Source organism: Entelurus aequoreus, linkage group LG26 (genome assembly GCF_033978785.1).
Source record: "Entelurus aequoreus isolate RoL-2023_Sb linkage group LG26, RoL_Eaeq_v1.1, whole genome shotgun sequence".
Lineage (NCBI taxonomy): Eukaryota > Metazoa > Chordata > Actinopteri > Syngnathiformes > Syngnathidae > Entelurus > Entelurus aequoreus.
Genome location: NC_084756.1, coordinates 3,062,675 through 3,086,517, shown reverse-complemented (window position 1 = coordinate 3,086,517; position 23,843 = coordinate 3,062,675). Strand labels below are relative to the sequence as shown.

The 23,843-nt window shown below is 37.8% G+C and overlaps 2 protein-coding genes across 8 annotated transcripts in view; one reads left to right on the top strand and one right to left on the bottom strand.

Annotated features, from left to right (window-relative positions):
• Positions 1–1,854, bottom strand: part of LOC133643162 (dual specificity tyrosine-phosphorylation-regulated kinase 4-like) — an 84,262-nt gene extending 82,408 nt beyond the window's left edge. For both annotated transcript variants that reach the window (XM_062037583.1, XM_062037584.1), the window contains exon 1: positions 1,318–1,854. In XM_062037583.1, the coding sequence (XP_061893567.1) occupies positions 1,318–1,647 (330 nt within the window). In that variant the 5' untranslated portion in view covers positions 1,648–1,854. The remainder of the gene's footprint in view (positions 1–1,317) is intronic.
• rap1gapb (RAP1 GTPase activating protein b) overlaps positions 1–23,843 on the top strand; it is a 411,217-nt gene that overhangs the window by 227,376 nt on the left and 159,998 nt on the right. For all 6 annotated transcript variants that reach the window (XM_062037572.1, XM_062037579.1, XM_062037573.1 and 3 more), the window contains one exon: positions 21,804–21,897. In XM_062037572.1, coding sequence (XP_061893556.1) covers positions 21,804–21,897 — 94 coding nt within the window. The remainder of the gene's footprint in view (positions 1–21,803; positions 21,898–23,843) is intronic.

Below are 23,843 nucleotides of genomic sequence, written 5' to 3'. Positions count from 1 at the left end.
CAGATTCTCTGAACCCTTTGATGATATTAAGGACCGTAGGTGGTGAAATCCCTAAATTCCTTGCAATAGCTGGTTGAGAAAGGTTTTTCTTAAACTGTTCAACAATTTGCTCACGCATTTGTTGACAAAGTGGTGACCCTCGCCCCATCCTTGTTTGTGAATGACTGAGCATTTCATGGAATCTACTTTTATACCCAATCATGGCACCCACCTGTTCCCAATTTGCCTGTTCACCTGTGGGATGTTCCAAATAAGTGTTTGATGAGCATTCCTCAACTTTATCAGTATTTATTGCCACCTTTCCCAACTTCTTTGTCACGTGTTGCTGGCATCAAATTCTAAAGTTAATGATTATTTGTAAAAGAAAATATGTTTATCAGTTTGAACATCAAATATGTTGTCTTTGTAGCATATTCAACTGAATATGGGTTGAAAATGATTTGCAAATCATTGTATTCCGTTTATATTTACATCTAACACAATTTCCCAACTCATTTGGAAACGGGGTTTGTATATATATATATATATATATATATATATATATATATATATATATATATATATATATGCATATATATATATGTATATATATATATATATATATATATATACACATATGTATATACATATATGTGTATATATACATATGTATATGCACGCAAACAGACTAGACAAGTTGGTAGAGAAGTCCAGTAACGTGGTGGGAGTCGAGCTAGACTAGATATGTAGAATATATGTATATTATTTATATATTATATATATATAATATATTAAATATATTATTTTATTTATTATTATTATTGTGTATTGTGAGCGAACTGGGGTGCTGAATTTCCCCCAGGGATCAATAAAGTACTTTATATTCTATCTATTGTATTGTATATATACATATATATATATATATATATATATATATATATATATATATATATATATATATATATATATATATATATATATATATATATATATATATATATATACATACATATATATACACACACACACATATATATATATATATATATATATATATATATATATATATATATATATATATATATATATATATATATATATATATATATATATATATATATATATATGTGTGTGTGTAAGTATGTATGTATGTATGTATGAAAAAAACCTCAAAAAGTTTGAACTAAAGTATCACAAAGTCTCGATGGTTTTATTTTGAGAATCGCGCTTAGTCGATCTGGTTTTAGCGATATCGATATTTCGGTATCGGTCCGCACATCAGGTAGTGTTGACGTATACAATTAACAGTACAAAGTGTGTATTTGGTAAACAACAAACCTTGTTTTGTTGCTTATTAGACTCCGGGTCGCTCTCCGGCGGGCCCGCGCGGGCCATCTTCTCCGCCGCCGGGGTCTGAGGGGCCCTCAGGTGCCTCTTGTTGACCAGCGGCTCGCACTGCTGCGCGGACTTGGTCCCGCCACATTTGTCCTCGTTCTCCTTCTGGCTCTCGCACACGGCGGCGGCGTACTGCGGCGGGAGCGCGCCGCGCGCCAAAAACCCGCCGCCGTCATCCGGGCCTCTGTAGTCGCGCGCGCTCCCGCGGTGTAGTTTCCGGGGCAATTTGAAGATGGGCGTCATGGTAAAGGCGGGCTGGTGTGAGTAAAACATGTTTGGCGTGACACGACCGCGCGGACTCTTCAGGCGTCGTCCGCTCTCGGTGTGCGCGTCTGGCGGACTCCGCCCGAGACAGCCTGCTTACGGCGTTTCTTTTCGGGTCAGGGCTGACGCCGCCATTTGTAATAAACGCTCGCCGCGGCGTCACGATCTCTCCAAGGGGCTGGAGGCCTTTGGCCGGCACGTCAGTGACGTCACACGTTGTTGATGACGCAATGTTGTTCATCGATGATTATTATTGCCATATTAGTAACTCACCACCACTCTTTAATTAAAACAATAATTGCGGCGGATTAATGTATTCATACTAATCGTTATCAAGTATTCTAATACAAATATACTAGTTTTGAACGCATTAGCGTTACAACAGAACAAGCCCACTATTTACGTAACTCGACGTGTCCTACGTCATCTTTAAAAGCACATTTCTCTGAGATTCGATTGAGACACATCATTACAGGAAACAATTAATATTAATATTATAGTTATTTTTCTTCTTTCTATCCTGTATGTTCAATTAGAGATGTGCGATACCTCTTTCCGATACGATACTGATGCATTCAACTGGTATTGGCAATACTGATCAATATCGATAATTTGTGCAAATGTACCTAATGTGTCTGCTGAAATTTAAAACGTTGCGTTTTTCAACTAATAACATAGCATAGAGAATGCAGTTGTTTATGTATTATTAGTATTTATAATATATTATTTGTTTATTATGTATACCGTATATTATCAAATAGCAACCCGGGCGTTTATTTCACAAAATCGATTTTGGAGACAGGTGTTTAAAAGAAGCAGGCGGTTATTTGCACAAGGCTTTTATTTATTTTTGCACCAGCCTGCACCAGGCCAATTATTTGGTTACAATGGTTACTGTCCAGTATTTTTTTTTCGTACAAAAAACGTTTAATGTAAAAACTATTGTAAACATACAAACAAAAAAACAAGAGATCAACATGAGGTAGATCTATCAAAAGACAAGAGATCAACGAGGCCTCAACAAGGCAGTAGTGCAACAATTGTCAAATAGAATACCAATACTAAAAATAAATAAACTTTTTAAATGAATCAGCCTACCGGGAAAAATAAAATAATGGTACTAAGTACTCAAGTATAAAACCCACCATCAAAACAACAATAATACTGTCACTTAAATAAAATAAAGGCTACAGTACTCCAAGTTTTAAATAAAGCAGCATACAGGAAAAATAAAATTATGGTACCAAGTACTCTATAAAACCATCAAAACAATAATACTGCAGCAAACGCAACCCCAGTAGCATTTTAATCTAAATTATGCAAATAGCCCTATTTGGACATAGGCGGTTATTAGGAAGAGGCGGTTAATTCACAAAATGGGGTCAGACCCCGGGCGGCTATTTGGTAATGTACGGTAATTACTATATATTATTTTTATTTATTTATTTCAAAACTCTGATATTGAAGTAGAAAAACAATATAGACAAGCTAAAACGACAGTAAAGACAGGACGGAATATACACGAAAATGGTGTTTCAAACCATAACAAAAGAAAATAAGTAACATGATAAAAGTATTTAAATCACTGATTTAATGTTAGAATAAAAAGTAAGTCACGATTCAGTTACATGACCATGTTCACATGAAAATACTGAACAAAAGCGTTTAACATTGACACTTTGCCTCATTCACAAGTTTAGTTACTTTTTTTTTTTACACTAAGTAGCGATATTTTGATATGAGGATCAATATTAGAGCAGAAAGACCTGGTATCGGCGTTATTGATATTTCAGTATCGATCTGCACTGTTGTTCACGTAGATCTGGGGCCGTACTTATCAAGCTTCTTAGAGTGCCATTTTACACTTAAGTCCTGAAAATTTGCGAAATTTAGTCCTACTCTCAAACTTAAGAATAAAAGCTTTTTATCAACGTTCTTAAGTCTAAGAATCACTCCTACTCTCCACGATATTTAAGAGACCTTCAGAGGTGTCTTAAGTGGTTAGGAGTTGCCAGCAGGGGATGGCACTGAGGCGAGAGACGTGCGCGAACGTTCATCTTTGTTTGATGACGAGCAGCTGATCAAACGGTATCGTTTAGACAGAGCAGGTATTACTTTTGTCACAGATTTAATAATTTTTCATTCCTTGTTGATTTCTGCATGTGGCTGCAGTGGACTAGTATATATAGAGCTGGATAGAAAATGTTATGAGAGTAGCGTATGTGTGTGGCACACACATACGCTAGGTTACAGCATGTGAGGTGAATAGACGTCACCTAAAATTCCGTTTACGGCACATAGTAATGTCGTAATTCAGCTCTGAGTGTGACACTTAAGATTCAGTCCTACACTTCGCTGAGAGTGTGAGTAAGACGCTTGATAACTAACTTTTAAGTGCAGCTTTCAGCGAAGAATTTATTTACTCTTAAGTCAACTCTTAGCAGACTTTTTAGGAGTAATTCTAAGAAGCTTGATAAATACGGCCCCAGGAGTGTTGAACTCGTTTTCACTGACGTCCACGTCGCAGTAATGTAACAGTTAAAAATAAATTGTATGAATCTGCCTATGGATTTGATTATTATAGATTATTATGGATATCGTGTACGTACGCATATAAGAGTAAATAAACCAACAGTACCAATTAAGGGTGTAACGATAGATCATTATAACGATAAATTCGCTTATATTCAAAAATTTCAAGTATATCAGTCAGTGCTCGGCAAGTTGGCCTTCCGAAAGATGGGTATCGATCCATCATCGATTTTATCAATAGTTATGAAGTATTCTAGCACAAATATACTAGTTTGAACGCATTAGCGTTACAACAGAACAAGCCCACTATTTACGTAACTCGACGTGTGCTACGTCATCTTTAAAAGCACATTTCTCTGAGATTCCATTGAGACACATCATTACCGGAAACAATTATTATTATTATTATTGTTATTTGTCTTCTTTCTGTCCTGTCCACTCAGGCAAATCATATTGTTCAATTAGAGATGTGCGATACCAATTTATTTCCGATACGATACTGATGCATTGATTGATTGTTTGAAACCTGTATTAGTAGATTGCACAGTTCAGTACATATTCCGTACAATTGACCACTAAATGGTAACACCCGAATAAGTGTTTCAACTTGTTTAAGTCGGGGTCCACGTTAATCAATTCATGGTATTCAAACTGGTATCGGCAATACCGATCAATACCGATAATTTGTGCAAATGTACCTAATGTGTCTGCTGAAATTTAAAACGTTGCATTTTTCAACTAATAACATAGCATAGAAAATGCAGTTGTTTATGTATTATTAGTATTTATAATATATTATTTGTTTATTATGTATAATTACTATATATTATTTTGATTTATTTATTTCAAACGCTGATATTGAAGTACACATAACAATATAGACAAGCTAAAACGACAGTAAAGACAGGACAAAATATATACAAAAATGGCGTTTCAAACCATAACAAAAGAAAATAAGTAACATGATAAAAGCATTTAAATCACTGATTTAATGTTACAATAAAAAGTAATTCACGATTCAGTTACATGACTTAGACTAGACTTAGACTTAGACTTCCTTTTTATTGTCATTCAAATTTGAACTTTACAGTACAGATAACAACAAAATTTCATTTCATTAGCTCATGGAAGTGCAGGATAAAAAAGCAATAAGGTGCATATATAAATAAATAAATAGGTTACTGTACAGATAAATATATTGCACTTTTTCACATGCGTCCACGTTTATGTACGTATGTTATATTGTCCTTTTTATTCCAGCGAGTTCATCCATTTTGGGGAGTTGAGGGGATTTTTATGATGCGTTCAAGAGTCTTACGGCCTGAGGGAAGAAGCTGTCACAGAACCTCCAGGTTCTATTTCGGAGGCTGCGGAACCTCTTTCTAGAGTCCAGCAGTGAAAACAGTCCTTAGTGGGGGTGAGAGGAGTCTTTGCAGATTTTCTGAGCCCTGGTCAGGCAGCGGCTTTTTGCGATCTCCTGGATAGGAGGAAGAGGAGTTCTGATGATCTTTTCCGCCGTCCTCACCGGCACTGCAGGCTCCAGTCCAGACAGAGATGCTGTTGGTCAGCAGGCTCTCTATAGTGCCATGTTAAGGTGAAAATACAGAACATGTTGTAAACAAAAGCGTTCGACTTTGACACTTTGCCTCATTCACAAGTTTAGTTACCGTATTTCCTTGAATAGCCGCCGGGGCGCTAATTAATTTAAAACCTCTTCTCACTCCTGCGCTTACCAAAACCATGCGGAATGGGCAAGCATGCGCTAATTATTTTAAAACCTCTTCTCACTCCGGCGGTTAACTTATCATGAAAAGCACATTTAATAAAAAAAAACTTTATTATGGTCTTACCTTTACTTTTAAATGAGTCCATGCGTAGCTGCTTCTGATCAAAAGCATCGTTTATCTTTCTTCAGTTTTAAAAGTCTCTCTGTCTCGATGGAGATATTCCTTTAATTATTACCTCCTGCTTCGATTGAAAGTCCAGTTTAGAAAACTGTTTTATTTTAGATATGTAATCATCCATGGTAAAACTGCAAGCAAACGATCGCCTCCTTGTTGCTGCTTGTTGTCTTCTTCTGCAGCACTCTGCTTCTGCAGTACCGGTAGTCGCAAGAAGGATCACTAGCGCCCTCTACCACCAGGAGGCGGGAGTCATTTAATAGATCATATTTGACACACGCAGCTACGGTATATTAATAAAACATACGGTAGCTGCTTACTGTTATTTTTAGCATATTCAATAGCTTGGACCTTAAATCCTACTGAATAGCTCTGTATCTTCTTCCCTTTATGCGATTTTAAATTATTGAAATTAGCCTCCATTTTGTAAAATTATGCCTTGAAAGGTGAAGTGTCACTCATGACGTGACGAGTTTGACCCGGCGGTGAAACGAGGTATACCGGTTTTTCAAAATAAAGCGCTTTGAAAGACGCAACTCCAACAACAAAAAGTCAGCTCTCCACCACTACAAACTAACATTATTAATCATAAGAATTGCAATTACCGGTATATAATAACACAATATTGATATTGTTCTTCCCTTTATGCGATTTCAAATTACTGAAATCAGCTTCCTCCATTTTGAAAATGATGACAGGGGGAGTGTCACTCGTGACGTGACGAGTTTGACACGGCGGAAATTCTAGGCATATGCTAATTATTTTGCGAAACGAGTTTGACCCGGCGGAAGTGCCAAGCATGCGCTAATTATTTTGCGAAACGAGTTTGACCCGGCTGTAATTCTAGACATGCGAATACTATATTCCCGGCGCCAATTCAAGGAAATACGGTACTTTATTTTTGTCCTCTGAGTAGCGATATTTTGATATGAGGATCGATATTAGAGCAGAAAGACTTGGTACCGGCGTTATTGATTGTGTAAGTTGCTTCCTAGCAGTTCCACTGTAGACACGGCACAGGAGCCAAGCGTGCAGTTTTTAACAAAGTTTTTAATGCACATAGATTTATCAAAGTCTTTCTCTCGCAGAACGTGACATTTCAGTCATGTCAGTATCCTCTCTCCCCCCCTGCTCTCGCCTGCTCACTGTTAAAGACAACAGATGATTAGATTAACACGTACCACCTGGGAAATGTAATCACCTGTCAGCTGTGTCTCGCCGTCAGCCCCTGCCCCGCCCCCATCCGATGGTGCTTGTCCTTAGCACCATAGACAGAGGCGGTGACCTTTGCTCCTGCAGGCGCGCTGGCCACACCTCCCTCCACATTGATATTTTAGTATCGATCCGCACATCACTGTTGTTCATGTAGATCAGGAGTGTTGAACTCGTTTACACTGACGTCCACATCGCAGTAATGTAACAGTTACAATTACAGTGCATGAATCTGCCTATGGTTTTGGTTATTATAGATTATTATAGATATTGTGTATATACGCTGTAAAAAACTGGCAATTCAGTCACTAGATATTTACAATAAAATATAGTGTTTTTTTGAACAACATATAAGAGTAAATAAACCAACAGTACCAATTAAGGGTGTAACGATAGATCATTATATCGATAAATTCGCTTATATTCAGAAATTTTAAGTATATCAGTCTGTGCTCGGCAAGTTGGCCTTCCGGGGGATGTGTATTGATCCAACATCGATTTTATCAATAGTTATGAAGTATTCTAACACAAATATACTAGTTTTGAACCCATTAGCGTTACAACAGAACAAGCCCACTATTTACGTAACTCGACGTGTCCTACGTCATCTGTAAAAGCACATTTCTCAGAGATTCCATTGAGACACATCATTACAGTAGGGCTGCAACAACTAATCAATTACATCGATTAAAATCGATTATAAAAATAGTTGGCGATTAATTTAGTCATCGATTCGTTGGATCTATGCTATGCGCATGCGCAGAGGCAATTTTTATTTCTTATTTCTTATAAACCTTTATTTATAAACTGCAACATGTACAAACAGCTGAGAAACAATAATCAAAATAAGTATGGTGCCAGTATGCTGTTTTTTTTCCCAATAAAATACTGGAAAGGATAGAAATGTATTTTGTCTCTTTTATCCGATTATTAATCGATCAATCGAAGTAATAATCGACAGATTAATCGATTATCAAATTAATCGTTAGTTGCAGCCCTACATTACAGGATACAATTATTATTATTATTATTGTTATTTGTCTTCTTTCTGTCCTGTCTACTCAGGCAAACCATGTTGTTAAATTAGAGATGTGCGATACCAATTTATTTCCGATACGATACTGATGCATTCAAACTGGTATCGGCAATACCGATAATTTGTGCACACGTACCTAACGTGTCTGCTGAAATTTAAAACAGTAAAAAATACAGTGCATGAATCTGCCTGTGGATTTGATTATTATAGATTATTATAGATATTGTGTACATACGCTGTAAAAAAAATGGCAATTCAGTAACTAGATATTTACAGTAGAATATAGTGTTTTTGTATGAATCTGCCTATGGATTTTGTTATTAGAGATATTGTTTACGTACACTGTAAAAAAATGTTTGATTTTACAGTCATAAACGGGCAATTCAGTCACTAGATATTTACAGTAAAATATACAGTGTTTTATGACGGTAAATAATGAAACAGTACCAATTAAAGGCCAGATCGGTAGGTTGTGAGTTCAAACCCCGGCCGAGTCATACCAAAGACTATAAAAATGGGACCCATTACCTCCCTGCTTGGCACTCAGCATTAAGGGTTGGAATTGGGGGTTAAATCACCAAAAATGACTCCCGGGCGCGGCACCGCTGCTGCCCACTGCTCCCCTCACCTCCCAGGGGCTGATCAAAGGGGATGGGTCAAATGCAGAGGACAAATTTCACCACACCTAGTGTGTGTGTGACAATCATTGGTACTTTAACTTTAACTTAACTTTAACTACTGAAAGCCACGCAGTCTTACAGTTTATATATCAATGATGAAATCTTAACATTGCAACACATGCCAATACGGCCGGGTTAACTTATAAAGTGCAATTTTAAATTTCCCGCTAAACTTCCGGTTGAAAACGTCTACGTATGATGACGTATGCGCGTGACGTCAGTAGTTAAACGGATGTATTCGGACACCATTGAATTCAATACAAAAAAGCTCTGTTTTCATCTCAAAATTCCACAGTATTCTGGGCATCTGTGTTGGTGAATCTTTTGCAATTGGTTTAATGAACAATGGAGACTGCAAAGAAGAAAGCTGTAGCTGGGATCGGTGTATTAGCGGCTGGTTGTAACAACACAACCAGGAGGACTTTGACTTGGATAGCAGACGCGCTATCCGACGCTAGCCACCGACCGCACGGATGATCGGGTGAAGTCCTTCGTCCTTCCGTCGATCGCTGGAACGCAGGTGAGCACGGGTGTTGATGAGGGCTGGCTGGCGTAGGTGGAGCGCTAATGTTTTTATCATAGCTCTGTGAGGTCCCGTTGCTAAGTTAGCTTCAATGGCGTCGTTAGCAACAGCATTGTTAAGCTTCGCCAAGCTGGAAAGCATTAACCGTGTATTTACATGTTCATGGTTTAATAGTATTGTTGATTTTCTGTCTATCCTTCCAGTCAGGGGTTTATTTATTTTGTTTCTATCTGCATTTAAACACGATGCTATCAAGTTAGATCCGTAGCTAAAGAGCTTCGCCGATGTATTGTCGTGGAGATAAAAGTCACTGTGAATGTCCATTTCGCATTCTCGACTCTCATTTTCAAGAGGATATAGTATCCGAGGTGGTTTAAAATACAAATCCGTGATCTACAATAGAAAAAAGGGAAAGTGTGGAATCCAATGAACCCTTGTACCTAAGTTACGGTCAGAGCGAAAAAAGATACATCCTGCACTGCACTGTAGTCCTTCACTCTCACGTTCCTCATCCACAAATCTTTCATCCTGGCTCAAATCAATGGGGTAATCGTCACTTTCTCGGTCCGAATCTCTCTCGCTGTATTGTAAACAATGGGGAAGAGGAGCCCTTCAGCCTGTGACGTCACGCTACTTCCGGTACAGGCAAGGCTTTTTTTATCAGCGATCAAAAGTTGCGAACTTTATCATCGATGTTCTCTACTAAATCCTTTCAGCAAAAATATGGCAATATCACGAAATGATCAAGTATGACACATAGAATGGATCTGCTATCCCCGTTTAAATAAAAAAAAAATTCATTTCAGTAGGCCTTTAAGGGTGTAACGATAGATCATCATACCGATAAATTAATTTCTATTCAGAAAGTTCCAGTACATCACTCTCTGCTCGGCGAGTTCGCCTTCCAAAAGATGGGTATTGATCCAACATCGAATTTAAAGATAATATATCGATTTTATCAATAATAGAAAAAAAAAGAGATAGGATTTAGAAATGTCAGACTTTAAATGAAGTTCAACCCTTTTAATAATAATGACGTTAAACGTGTGGTCTGGTTGTCCGTCTGTAGCGTCATCAAAACAAAAATGGCGGATATCTACGGTGGTCGAGAAAGATCATACCAAATGCAAACACCAAAAGACAATAACATTGAGTACTTTACTTTAACTTTCAGCTACAGCACGATTGCAAAAGCCATAACAAATAAAAATGACACACCACAATAATATAAAGCCACAACTTAACCTTAAACTTTAAAGGATGTGACGGACAAAACGGAAGTGACCGCAGAGCAAGTTCACCGACGGAAGGTAAAAAAAAACAGTTCAACATTCACAGTTTATTAGTATTATTGAAAACGTTATTTGTAACTGAAAAAGTGCTCACAAATCACTCACTTTTCCAACTTTGTTTGCCATTTGGGCCGTGTGTCGTCCAAACTTGTCTGTTATGTCTTTATGTTTATTAAAATGAGAGTAGTGTTGTCCCAATACCAATGTTTTGGTACCGGTACCAAAATGTATTTAGATACTTTTCGGTACTTTTTGATACTTTTCGAAATAAAGTGGACCACAAACAATTGCATTTTTGGCTTTATTTTAACAAAAAATCTTAGGGTACATTAAACATATTTCTTATTGCAAGTTTGTCCTTAAATAAAATAGTGAACATACTAGACAACTTGTCTTTTAGTACTAAGTAAAAATGTTGGGTTTTGGACAAATGTAACAGTTGTTGACCAGATATACCGTCAAATAATAATCCCTGAGTGAGAAAGCAAAATTGGTTGAAAGTTGCAATGAAATATGACCTCTGACCCTAGTTCTGAGTCCCTTTTTTGGAGCTCAGCATCACCTGTTTGGCGTCTTGTTTAAATGTGTTCTGTTACACATACCAATATCTTTGTACCAAAATGTATTTTGATATTTTTCCAAGTGAAGGGCACCACAACAATTGTCATTATTGGCTTTAGTTTAACAGAAAATCTTGCGATACATTAAACATGTTTATTATTGTAATCAAAGTAGAAATTAGGTTGTACCGACACCAATATTTTGGTACCGGTACCTGAATGTATTTCAATACTTTTCGATACTTTTCTAAATTAAAGGACCACAAAAAATGTCCTTATTGGCTTTATTTTAACAAAAAAATCTTAGGGTACATGAAACATATGTTTATTATTGCAGTTAAGTCCTTAAATAAAATAGTGAACATACTAGACAACTTGTCTTTTAGTAGTAAGTAAACAAACAAAGACTCCTAGTAGTCTGCTGACGTATGCAGTAACATATTGTGTCATTTATCATTTTATTATTTTGCCTACATTATTAAGGACAAGTGATAAAAAAAGGAATGATTATTCTACTTGTTCATTTACTGTTAATATCTGCTTATCTTCTGTTTTAACATGTTCTATCTAAACTTCTGTTAAAATGTAATAATCCCTTCTTCTTCTCTTGTTTGGATACATTACATTAGTTTTGGATGATACCACAAATGTAGGTATCGATGCGATACCAAGTAGTTACAGGATCATACATTGGTCGTATTCAAAGTCCCCATGTGTCCAGGGATGTATTTACTGACTTTATAAAAATAATATACATTTTAAAAAGGAAAAAGGACTTTGTGATGATAAAAAATATTGATGTAATCATAGTAGTATCGACTAGATACGCAATTGTGCTTGGTATCATTACAGTGGATGTCAGGTGTAGATCCACCTATGGCATTTGTTTACATTGTGACGCCAGTCAGCTATTGTATCCTCCTACGGTGTGTAGTGAAGCATGTTTAGCTATTCCTCGTCCTCCAGTGATAATGATACGTGTAAGAGACTTACTTTATTTGTCGCCATGGAGGCCAGGATTTAGAAGTAGCTAAAACACTGCCGACTGCGGATGGAGCAAGATCTAAGCACCTCTTGCAGAGCAGCACTTCAGTGTTTATAACTTCAACTTTATCGTTTATCCCTCCTCCCCCCCGTCTAGTTGATTCCAAGCAACACAACCGCACTTCCCTTCACCGATGCCAGCGTTCATCTGGTTGCTAGGCAACACAGCTGGAAGGAGAGGGAGCGAGCGGCGAGGAAGAATCTCCATCCGTGAAAAATGCGCGACGGTTGTCTTGACCGGCCGAGCAATGAAGATGTACGACGCGGCTCGTTGGCAGAGAGGGAAAGTCACGCCTGGTCAGGTTCTTCTCTCTCTGGGCTGCCGTCAAGTAGATTGATGAGACACAATATGGCCGCCGGTTCCTCCGCAGGCAACGGCGGTCACTTGTTTGTCGATGGATTTTATTCACGCTTGCTCTGATGAGGATACTCTCATTTAATAATTCACTTACATGAATAGTGCATGTGTCTCTTTATTGGATTATTAGCACAATAGGCCCCCATGTTGGAGCACCACATCCATGCATGTCATGAGATAATTCTCCTCAGGAAAGCACTTGTGTCACAAATGACAAGGGGTCATCAGTCTGCAATTATGGCCATGGTTTGTCCATTACACATGATGTTGCATCACTAGTCATCTATTAAAAGGGATAAAACAATCATGGTTGTCAAAGCTACTGGGACACCATGATCCCTGCTGGTCCTTTCTGCAAGCATCAATGTAAAAACCCCATTTCCATATGAGTTGGGAAATTGTGTTAGATGTAAGTACAAACGGAATACAATGATTTGCAAATCATTTTCAACCCATATTCAATTGAATGCACTACAAAGACAAGATATTTGATGTTCAAACTCATAAACTTTTTTTTTTTTTTTGCAAATAATAATTCACTTAGAATTTCATGGCTGCAACACGTGCCAAAGTAGTTGGGAAAGGGCATGTTCACCACTGTTACATGGCCTTTCCTTTTAACAACACTCAGTAAACGTTTGGGAACTGAGGAGACACATTTTTTATGCTTCTCAGGTGGAATTATTTCCCATTCTTGCTTGATGCACAGCTTAAGTTGTTCAACAGTCCGGGGGTCTCCGTTGTGCTATTTTAGGCTTCATAATGCGCCACACATTTTCAATGGGAGACAGGTCTGGACTACAGGCAGGCCAGTCTAGTACGCGCACTCTTTTACTATGAAGCCACGTTGATGTAACACGTGGCTTGGCATTGTCTTGCTGAAATAAGCAGGGGCGTCCATGGTAACGTTGCTCGGATGGCAACATATGTTGCTCCAAAACCTGTATGTACCTTTCAGCATTAATGGCGCCTTCACAGATGTGTAAGTTACCCATGTCTTGGGCACTAATACACACCCATACCATCACACATGCTGGATTTTCAACTTTGTGCCTAACAATCCGGATGGTTCTTTTCCTCTTTGGTCCGGAGGACACAACGTCCACAGTTTCCAAAAACATTTTGAAATGTGGACTCGTCAGACCACAGAACACTTTTCCACTTTGTATCAGTCCATCTTAGATGAGCTCAGGACCAGCGAAGCCGACGGCGTTTCTGGGTGTTGTTGATAAACGGTTTTCGACTTACATAGGAGAGTTTTAACTTGCACTTACAGATGTAGCGACCAACTGTAGTTACTGACAGTGGGTTTCTGAAGTGTTCCTGAGCCCATGTGGTGATATCCTTTACACACTGATGTCGCTTGTTGATGCAGTACAGCCTGAGGGGTCGAAGGTCACGGGCTTAGCTGCTTACGTGCAGTGATTTCTCCAGATTCTCTGAACCCTTTGATGATATTACGGAGCGTAGATGGTGAAATCCCTAAATTCCTTGCAATAGCTGGTTGAGAAAGGTTTTTCTTAAACTGTTCAACAATTTGCTCACGCATTTGTTGACAAAGTGGTGACCCTCGGCCCGTCCTTGTTTGTGAATGACTGAGCATTTCATGGAATCTACTTTTATACCCAATCATGGCACCCACCTGTTCCCAATTTGCCTGTTCACCTGTGGGATGTTCCAAATAAGTGTTTGATGAGCATTCCTCAACTTTATCAGTATTTATTGCCACCTTTCCCAACTTCTTTGTCACGTGTTGCTGGCATCAAATTCTAAAGTTAATGATTATTTGCAAAAAAATTGTTTTTTATCAATTTGAACATCAAATATGTTGTCTTTGTAGCATATTCAACTGAATATGGGTTGAAAATGATTTGCAAATCATTGTATTCCGTTAATATTTACATCTAACACAATTTCCCAACTCATATGGAAACGGGGTTTGTATTTCTATCGCCTTACATAAGATAGGATAGGACTTTTGTTGTCATTGCACAAGTACAACGAAACTATGTTTTCAACACAAACCCGTATCAAGATGAGACAAACAAACTGTACAGGGTTACAGAACAGGAACACTGATGGGTCGCCATGAGGCTCCCCGTAAAAGATAAGAAAAAGGTAAAACGCTGGGGAAGAAGATGAGTAAAAAAAAACAATCTAGACTGGGCTCCTAAGGGGGCCTAGTCTGGTGTGGGAAAAAACCTCCATGCCATGCACACATAAACATGTTACATTTAATCACGACAACTCGCAACAGAGGTGCGGGGAGTTGGGACCCTGGAGGTCGACTGCTGCTATGAAGCGCTGCCAGCCGTCCATCACCCCGAGGAGAATCAAGCGGTGGTGAAGGCGTGAGGTGGGGTGTGTGTGTGTGTATATGCCCATTGTCTTGGGTGTGTCGATGTAATGTTCATTGGCTGGGGCCGTTCTGCATGCAAGCAAAAGTTCGACTCCAGGTGTCGTTGAGGAGGGAGGGAGGTCAAAAGTGTCCATCATTGAGGTGTCCTTGGGGGTGTTTTCAGAACAGCCTGTTCCTGTTGTTCACAGCGTCAAGGCCATTCAAAGGAGTCAAATCGTAGATTAGGATGTTTGTTTTCCGCGAGCAGACTTGTCTGTTCTATTCGTCCATGCTGGCCCTCATATTACATTTTTCCTTTTCAGCAAGCTTCTTCATGATGTGATCCATCTTGCGATTCAGTTTAGAAATCGCCACAGTCTGTGATCCCACAGCTTGGCCCAAACCTTCCATTGCGACGAACAGCCTTTGGGCTCCTTGAGTGGCTGCCATCGTCTTACGAATTTGACGATACACCAGAGCAATGCCCAGCCCAGTCAGCAGGTGCCTCGCGATCACGGTTCCAAATAGGTAGATGTCTTCCACGTCCTCAATGGAAAGGACTGAGAGGCACGTGATTCTCCATTTATCCCAGGAATCTCTCACGTACCCCGCAGCAATGGTTCCATCAGGGCAGCCAGGCTCCCCAGAACTTCTTTTCCTCGTCGAAAAGATTTTGTCAATTGAGTCGAGAGTCCAGCTGATCATTTCCATGTCTGATGTTTAGATTTGGAGGACAGCGCAAAGAAAGAGGCTTCAAAAAAGTTCAGACAAGACAAAAGAAAGAGAGCAAGCAGGGAGAAGAAGGGAGTGGAAAAAAATGTGACCGCCCTCACCAGAGGCAAGACAGAAACATACATAGGGATAAATATATCACACCTCGAGCCCTGGCCACGATAAAAGCTTTTATTACCGCTGCTGCCCACTGCTCCCCTCACCTCCCAGGGGGTGATCAAGGGGATGGGTCAAATGCAGAGGACAAATTTCACCACACCTAGTGTGTGTGTGACCATCATTGGTACTTTAACGTTTTTTAACTGTAAAGTTATACCAGGCCTGGGCAATTATTTTGACTCGGGGGGCCAAATTTTGGGAAAAAAACGTGTCTGGGGCTGGTATATCTATTTTTAGGAACACTAATACAAAAACTCACAATAACGTCCGATTGAATTAGGGTTGTACGGTATACCGGTACTAGTATAGTACCGCGATACTAATGAATCATATTCGGTACTATACCGCCTCTAGAAAGTACCGGTCCCCCCTGTCGTCGTCACGTCGTGTCATTGCTTGTTTACAATCAGACGAGCATGTTCGGTAGCGCACACACAAGGAGTACTTACAAGCAGACACGGTGTGTAGACAGAAAAGGGAGAACGGACACATTTTGGTGTAAAAAGTAAAGATAAAGGTGAAGTTATAACACTGAAACACTTGAAGACATGGCTAGCTAGCTAGCGGCCAAAGTCCATCCGCAGTCTGCAGTGTTTTAGCTTCTTCTAAATCACTAATCCTGGTCTCCATGGCAACAAATAAAGTACATTTCTTACAAGTACCATTATCACAGAAGGACGAGGAATAGCTAAACATGCTTCATTACACACCGTAGGAGGATACAATAGCTCACCAGCGTCACAATGTAAACAAACGCCATTGGTGGAGCTACACTTAACATCAACTGTAATGATACCAAGTACAGGAGTGTATCTAGTCGATACTACTATTATTATGTCGATTTTTTTTGGCATCTTAACATCTTTTTCATTTTTTAAAATTCATATGATGTTTATAAAGTCAGTAAATACTGTATGTCCCTGGACACATGAGGACTTTGAATATGACCAATGTATGATCCTGTAACAACTTGGTATCGATCGATACCTAAATGTGTGGTATCAACCAAAACTAATGTAAAGTATCAAAGAAGAGAAGAATAAGTGATTATTACATTTTAACAGGAGTGTAGATAGAACATGTTAAAACAGAAAATAAGCAGATATTAACAGTAAATGAAGAAGTAGATTAATAAATACATTTTCTACCACTTGTCCTTCATAATTTTGACAAAATAATAGGTAGATAAATGACACAATATGTTACTGCATACGTCAGCAGACTAATTAGGAGTCTTTGTTTGTTTACTTACTACTAAAAGACAAGTTGTCTAGTATGTTCACTATTTTATTTAAGGACAAACTTGTAATAATAAACATATGTTTACTGTACCGATTGACTTTGTGTTCAAATAAAGCCAATAATGCTATTTTTTGTGGTCCCCTTTATCGAAAAGTACCGAAACACATTTTGGTACCGGTACCAAAATATTGGTACCGAGACAACCCTAGTTCAATCCATCTTTTGAGAGCCAGTAACGTTTGCTACTATGGGTCACGCTACTGTTGAGAGAGAGGAAATAAAAACACGTTTACATTTCTGTTGTCTCATAAAGAAATGTCTGCCATTCACAGGTGCATTGTTTGTGTTACCGGTACCAAAATATTGGTATCGGGACAACACTAGATTGAATGCTAAAAACGTTATGACAGACCGCCTTAAAATACGCAATGGAATTGATTTATTTTTTTACTGGATGAAACATCCAGTATATACACGAAAATAAAGCATGCGGGTTTTACAATATTAACTATGAACATATGAACGTCACACCACCTCTCGATCGACATATTTTACAATTAAGCAAAACGCAACAAAATGCGACAAACAGCGAAATAAGAACGGGAAAAAACAAAAAAACCTCACCTACTATCTGGTATATCACCAAGCTTTAGAACTTTGTTGTAAAAATCTCCTTCCGCGTCTGTCCCTGACAGCCGCATTTCAGGCTGGCTGCTCTGGAAACGCTCCCCACCCACACTGCTTGGTGCCTCGTCTGAGCTGCTGTGACATAAATTACCATAGTAACTAATTAGATGATCATAGTAGCTAATTAGATTACCATAGTAACTAGTATATCATGCAAAAGCACATATTCCAACCATTGAAATACTTTGTATAGTTCAAGACTTAAGACTTACGGTCATTTGAAAACATCACTGCACATCATAATGGCAGCTACAGTTTCCATCTTAAAGATCTGAGAAAATTATTTGGGAAAGCCCGGCGGGCCAGATTGAAAAGCTTAACAGGCCGCAAGCGGCCCCCGGGCCTTAATTTGCCCAGAATTTTGGGCTCATTGTACTTCGCTGTAATCTGGGTATGACTTCAAACGGTACCATGATTCAAAGTAGCATTGGATATAGCCGTCTCTAAATACTGCCCAAAAAAAAAAATATATATATATATATATATATATATATATATATATATATATATATATATATATATATATATATATATATATATATATATATATATATATATATATATATATATGTATATATATATATGTATATATATATATGTATATATGTATATGTATATATATATATATATATATATATATATATATATATAATATATATATATATATATATATATATGTATATATGTGTATATATATATATATATATGTATATATATATATATATATATATATATGTATATATATGTATATATATGTATATATATATATATATATATATATATATATATATATATATATATATATATATATATATATATATATCTATATATATACATATATACATATATATATACATATATCTACATATAGATTATTCACTGCAATAAGGCACTTTTGGTAGCCATCCACAAGCTTCTGGTTGAATTTTCTGACATGGACTTGTTTCTTCAGCATTGTCCACACGTTTAAGTCAGGACTTTGGGGAAGGCCATTCTAAAACCTTCATTCTAGCCTGATTTAGCCATTCCTTTACCACTTTTGATGTTTGTTTGGGGTCATTGTCCTGTTGGAACACCCAACTGTGCCCAAAACCTAACCTCCGGGCTGATGATTTTAGCTTGTCCTATATATATATATATATATGGCAGCACGGTGGTAAAGGGGTTAGTGCGTCTGCCTCACAATACGAAGGTACTGGGTTTGATCCTGCGCTCGGGATCTTTCTGTGTGGAGTTTGCATGTTCTCCCCGTGACTGCGTGGGTTCCCTCCGGGTACTCCGGCTTCCTCCCACCTCCAAAGACATGCACCTGGGGATAGGTTGATTGGCAACACTAAATTGGCCCTAGTGTGAATGTGAGTGTGAATGTTGTCTGTCTATCTGTGTTGGCCCTGCGATGAGGTGGCGACTTGTCCAGGGTGTACCCCGCCTTCCGCCCGAATGCAGCTGAGATAGGCTCCAGCACCCCCCGCGACCCCGAACGGGACAAGCAGTAGAAAATGGATGGATGGATGGATATATATATATTATATATATATATATATATATATATATATATATATATATATATATATATATATATATATATATATATATATATATATAAACACTATTTCTCACTCAATATATATATATATATATATATATATTGAGTGAGAAATAGTGTTTATTATCATATATATATATATATATATATATATATATATATATATATATATATATATATATATATATATATATATATATATATACATATATATATATATACATACAGTATATATATATATATATATATATATATATATATATATATATATATGTATATATATATATATATATATATATATATATATATATATATATATATATATATATATATATATATATATATATATACGGTTAGAACAACAGAACGTATGAAATATGCGAACAAGGGTTCCGATTTGTTGCCTCGTTCTCTGTCGGTTTGGTGATTTGGACAGGATGCAGCGCACAGATGGGCCGCCGCTTCTAAGCAGTGACTGAAGTGTGAGACAAAGTGTGAAGTAATATCACACACACATTCATGTATTTGGTACCTTCTTGAGACCTCCGAAAAATGCATACGTCTTTAGGACCACCCTTTCTAGATATATAAAGGTTTGTATTTACAACATTATATACATGCTTTACAAATATAAAGTGCTTGTTGTGAAGAATGAGTTGGAATTTCACAAGATTAAGGTCACAGTTTCACAAGAAAAATTTAATTTTACCCAACAAAAGTCAACAATTTACAAGAAAAACTGAACATTTGTGCAATATTATGATAAAAGTTGGAATTTACTCAATAACAGTCGCAATTTTACAAGAAAAGCTTAACATTTTGGCAGTTTTATGGAAAGAGTCGTCATTTTACTCGACAAAAGTCACAATTTTATGAGAAAACTTTAAAATGTTGGCAATATTATAATAATAATCAAAATTTTTACTTGGCAAAATTACGACAAAAGTCAAAATTTTACTCAAACAATGTCACTATTTTGCAAGAACAACAGAAAAATTGGCAATGTTGTGAAAAGTCGGAATTTTATATGACAAATGTCACAATTTTTGCATTAAAAAGTAATAATTTTACATGAAAAAAGTAATAATTTTACAAGAAAATCTTGCAATATTACAGAAACAGAAAGAATATGAGAAATTGTTCCCGATTTTATAAGAAAAAAGTCGACACATCGTGAGAAAAAGCTTTTAGTTAATGTATTTTTTTTAATTTTTTTTTTGTTGGTAATTGGTTTTTAATCCTCATTATTTACTTCAAATTATTACAGTATGTCTCTATATACATTTTGTATGTTTTTAATAAATTTTGCCCTAAGGGGACACATTTCAATTTGTTACACACACTTGTTATTGCATATGTTGGCCAGAGGGGGAGCACTTCAAGTTTTTACACACACTTGTTATTTCATATGTTGACCAGAGCGGGAGCACTTCAAATTTTTACACACACTTATTTCATATGTTGATCGGAGGGGGAGCAATTTTAAAAGCGACACACAGTCAATTTGAAAAATGCCTCCTTTTTGGGACCACCCTCATTTTGATAGATTTCACCACCAGGGCTGCAAATGAGATCTCTATTTTTTGTTTTTGTATTGTGCTTAAGGCCGATGACAAACGAGTTACGGACCACAGATGGCCTCTGTGCCGCACTTTGAGCAACCCAGCTGTAGAAGCTAACTGTTAATGGCCACTAGAGTCTTAGTACCGTAGTGTATTTGTTCGTCCTATGGTCACATATGGGAAGTGGGTTGTCTTACGTCAGTACCGGAAGTTGTAAAATCAGCTGTTCACCTGGTGGGTTTTTTTGGGGATGAATAGGGAAGTCCTTCTTTAGCTGCCGTCTTGTTGTATCATATATTGCTGCCTTTGCACCTGTCAATGTTTACTTTTGTATGTACAATCAGCAAAAAATCCTGACTTTGGAGCAATGTTCACGGACTCTAGTATTTGGCTCTCTATTAGATGCAATGGTTTTCCGCATTGGAACCATGATTTCGGTCCTAACTTGTTTACATGGAAGGTACTTTTCCTTGTTGATGTCTCAAGAAGGATAGAAATACAAGAACACACACACACAAACTACACACACAGAGGGTGGGAGTGCTGCAAAGAAGACAAAGATTGAAAAAAAAGTTTATTTTTGATATATTTTGCTCTATGGCCCACAAACAAAACCCTATCTGATCAAGTCATCAATTCATTATATTGGATATAGTTCCTCAGCATTGGCACAGTATTTCTGAGAGAAATTGTCATTTTCCGTGTCCGAACTACAAACCATCATGACTCAAGTCCTAATAGGCCCTCTCTGTGGTTCTCAGGAAGCAAGATGGAGGATTCCCTCGCATCCCCGATGAAGTAGAGCGCTCACTCCGACATTCCGGTCGACTACTCCCTTTTCCGTCCGCCGCACAGGTACGTTCCCATTTCTTGGTTTGTCGGCGTCGTTGAGGTGACTTTACCCAAAACACTGATGTAGTTTGGAATACCATAACAAAGTAGCTCACGATCAATCACGCCTCTTTTGTTTTCGCATTTTGTAAGGGGGGCAGTGCCCTACCAGATCTTGCAGATCTGTTACTTTATATTACGCCATCTTGTATGGTAGTTACAATGGTTTATTTAGGGGGCATTTAACATTTTCCATGCCTAAGACCCCCAAAATGTTTGAGAAATGGCGCTAATACCCCTTACCTTCATATCTTACTCATATATTTTGAAGGTGTGTGTCAGGTTCAAACACTGATGACATATATATTAAACAAGACAAGAAGCAAGGAATTAAACAGACTGAATTAAATTTGGCTCAATTGAGGAGAGCGCGTACACCTGTACCCTTGTACAGTGTTCCAACACGCTCTGACGAAAGATTGTACACCTCCTTTTTTATTTGGACTTTCCCTGATTACATGGCAACAGCTGTTTCTAAGGGACGGGGGTCGTAAACAGCCATCGTCTTTGATTAAAACAGTTCAAAGAAAAGGTCGTAAAACAGTTCAAAGAAGAGGTCCCTGGAGGGGAGTCAGGTCCTGCTTCCTCTTCGCTTTGTAGTTCTCGGGCCAAGATTACAATAGAAGAAAGAAACAGAACACCTTCATGTTGCTTCCCATCCTACACAGTGGAGTTTTACAAGCCTTCTTCTTGGTAGGTTCAAAGACAGCTTTTGTCTTCTCGCCGGGAACTCATGGCAACACAAAGTTTTGTGATAACTTAGATACAATTATTCTGACAGTGTGGCAGAACCCTGAATATTGTTGAGTTAATGACACTCATTGGGTACTGTGCTGCAACTAACGATTATTTCGATAGTCAAAAAGTAATCGACTTTCTTAACCATGAGTCAACTAATGGGATTATGAAGCATATACTTTTATATTTCCCCATCTTGCATGGTAATGAGGATGGTTCAGTTCTGGGGTCTTCAATGTTTTCCAGGCCAGGGACCCTCAAAAGTTTGACACCCATGGCCTACATGAACTCCATGGTGTTCAGGGATGAATAGTCTCTCCTATTGCTGTTGTACTATTTTTTCAGCTATAGTTACATTAATTATTAGTAATGTAGCAGCCTAGTTTTGAATGGCAGAGTCCCTGCTATCACATGTTGATAAGAATATAACATTTACATAATAAAAATCAACTACAGGCTTCCCAAATGCTGTAATAAATTAAGCATGATGAGTTGAGCATACAGTCGTGCTCATAAGTTTACATACCCTGGGAGAATTTATGATTTCTTGGCCATTCTTCAGAGAATATGAATGATAACACAAAAACCTTTCTTCCACTCATGCTTAATGGTTGTGTGAAGCTATTTGTTGGCTAACAACTGTGTTTACTCTTTTTAAATCAAAATGACAAAAGAAAGTACCAAATGGCCCTGATCAAAAGTTTACATACCCCAGTGTTCAAACGCTGATTAAGAAATGGAAAATGAGGGATTCAGGTAGACCAGCAAAGATTTCAGCCACAACTGCCAGGAAAATTGTTCGAGATGCAAATAAAAATCCACAAATAACTTCAGCTGAAATACAGGACTCTCTGAAAAATTGTGGTGTAGCTGTTTCAAGATGCACAATAAGGAGGCACTTGAAGAAAAATGGGCTGCATGGTTGAGTCGCCAGAAGAAAGCCATCACTCCAAATTACTTTGTTCCAGAAGTTTTGAGGCTTGTCTCTGTGCTGTTTGGCGTAATGTAAGCGGGATACTTTGTGACATTTGCGCAGAAATGGCTTTCTTCTGGCGACTCGACCATGCAGCCCATTTCTCTTCAAGTGTCTCCTTATTGTGCATCTTGAAACCGCTAAACCACAATTTTTCAGAGAGTCCCGTATTTCAGCTGAAGTTATTTGGGGATTTTTC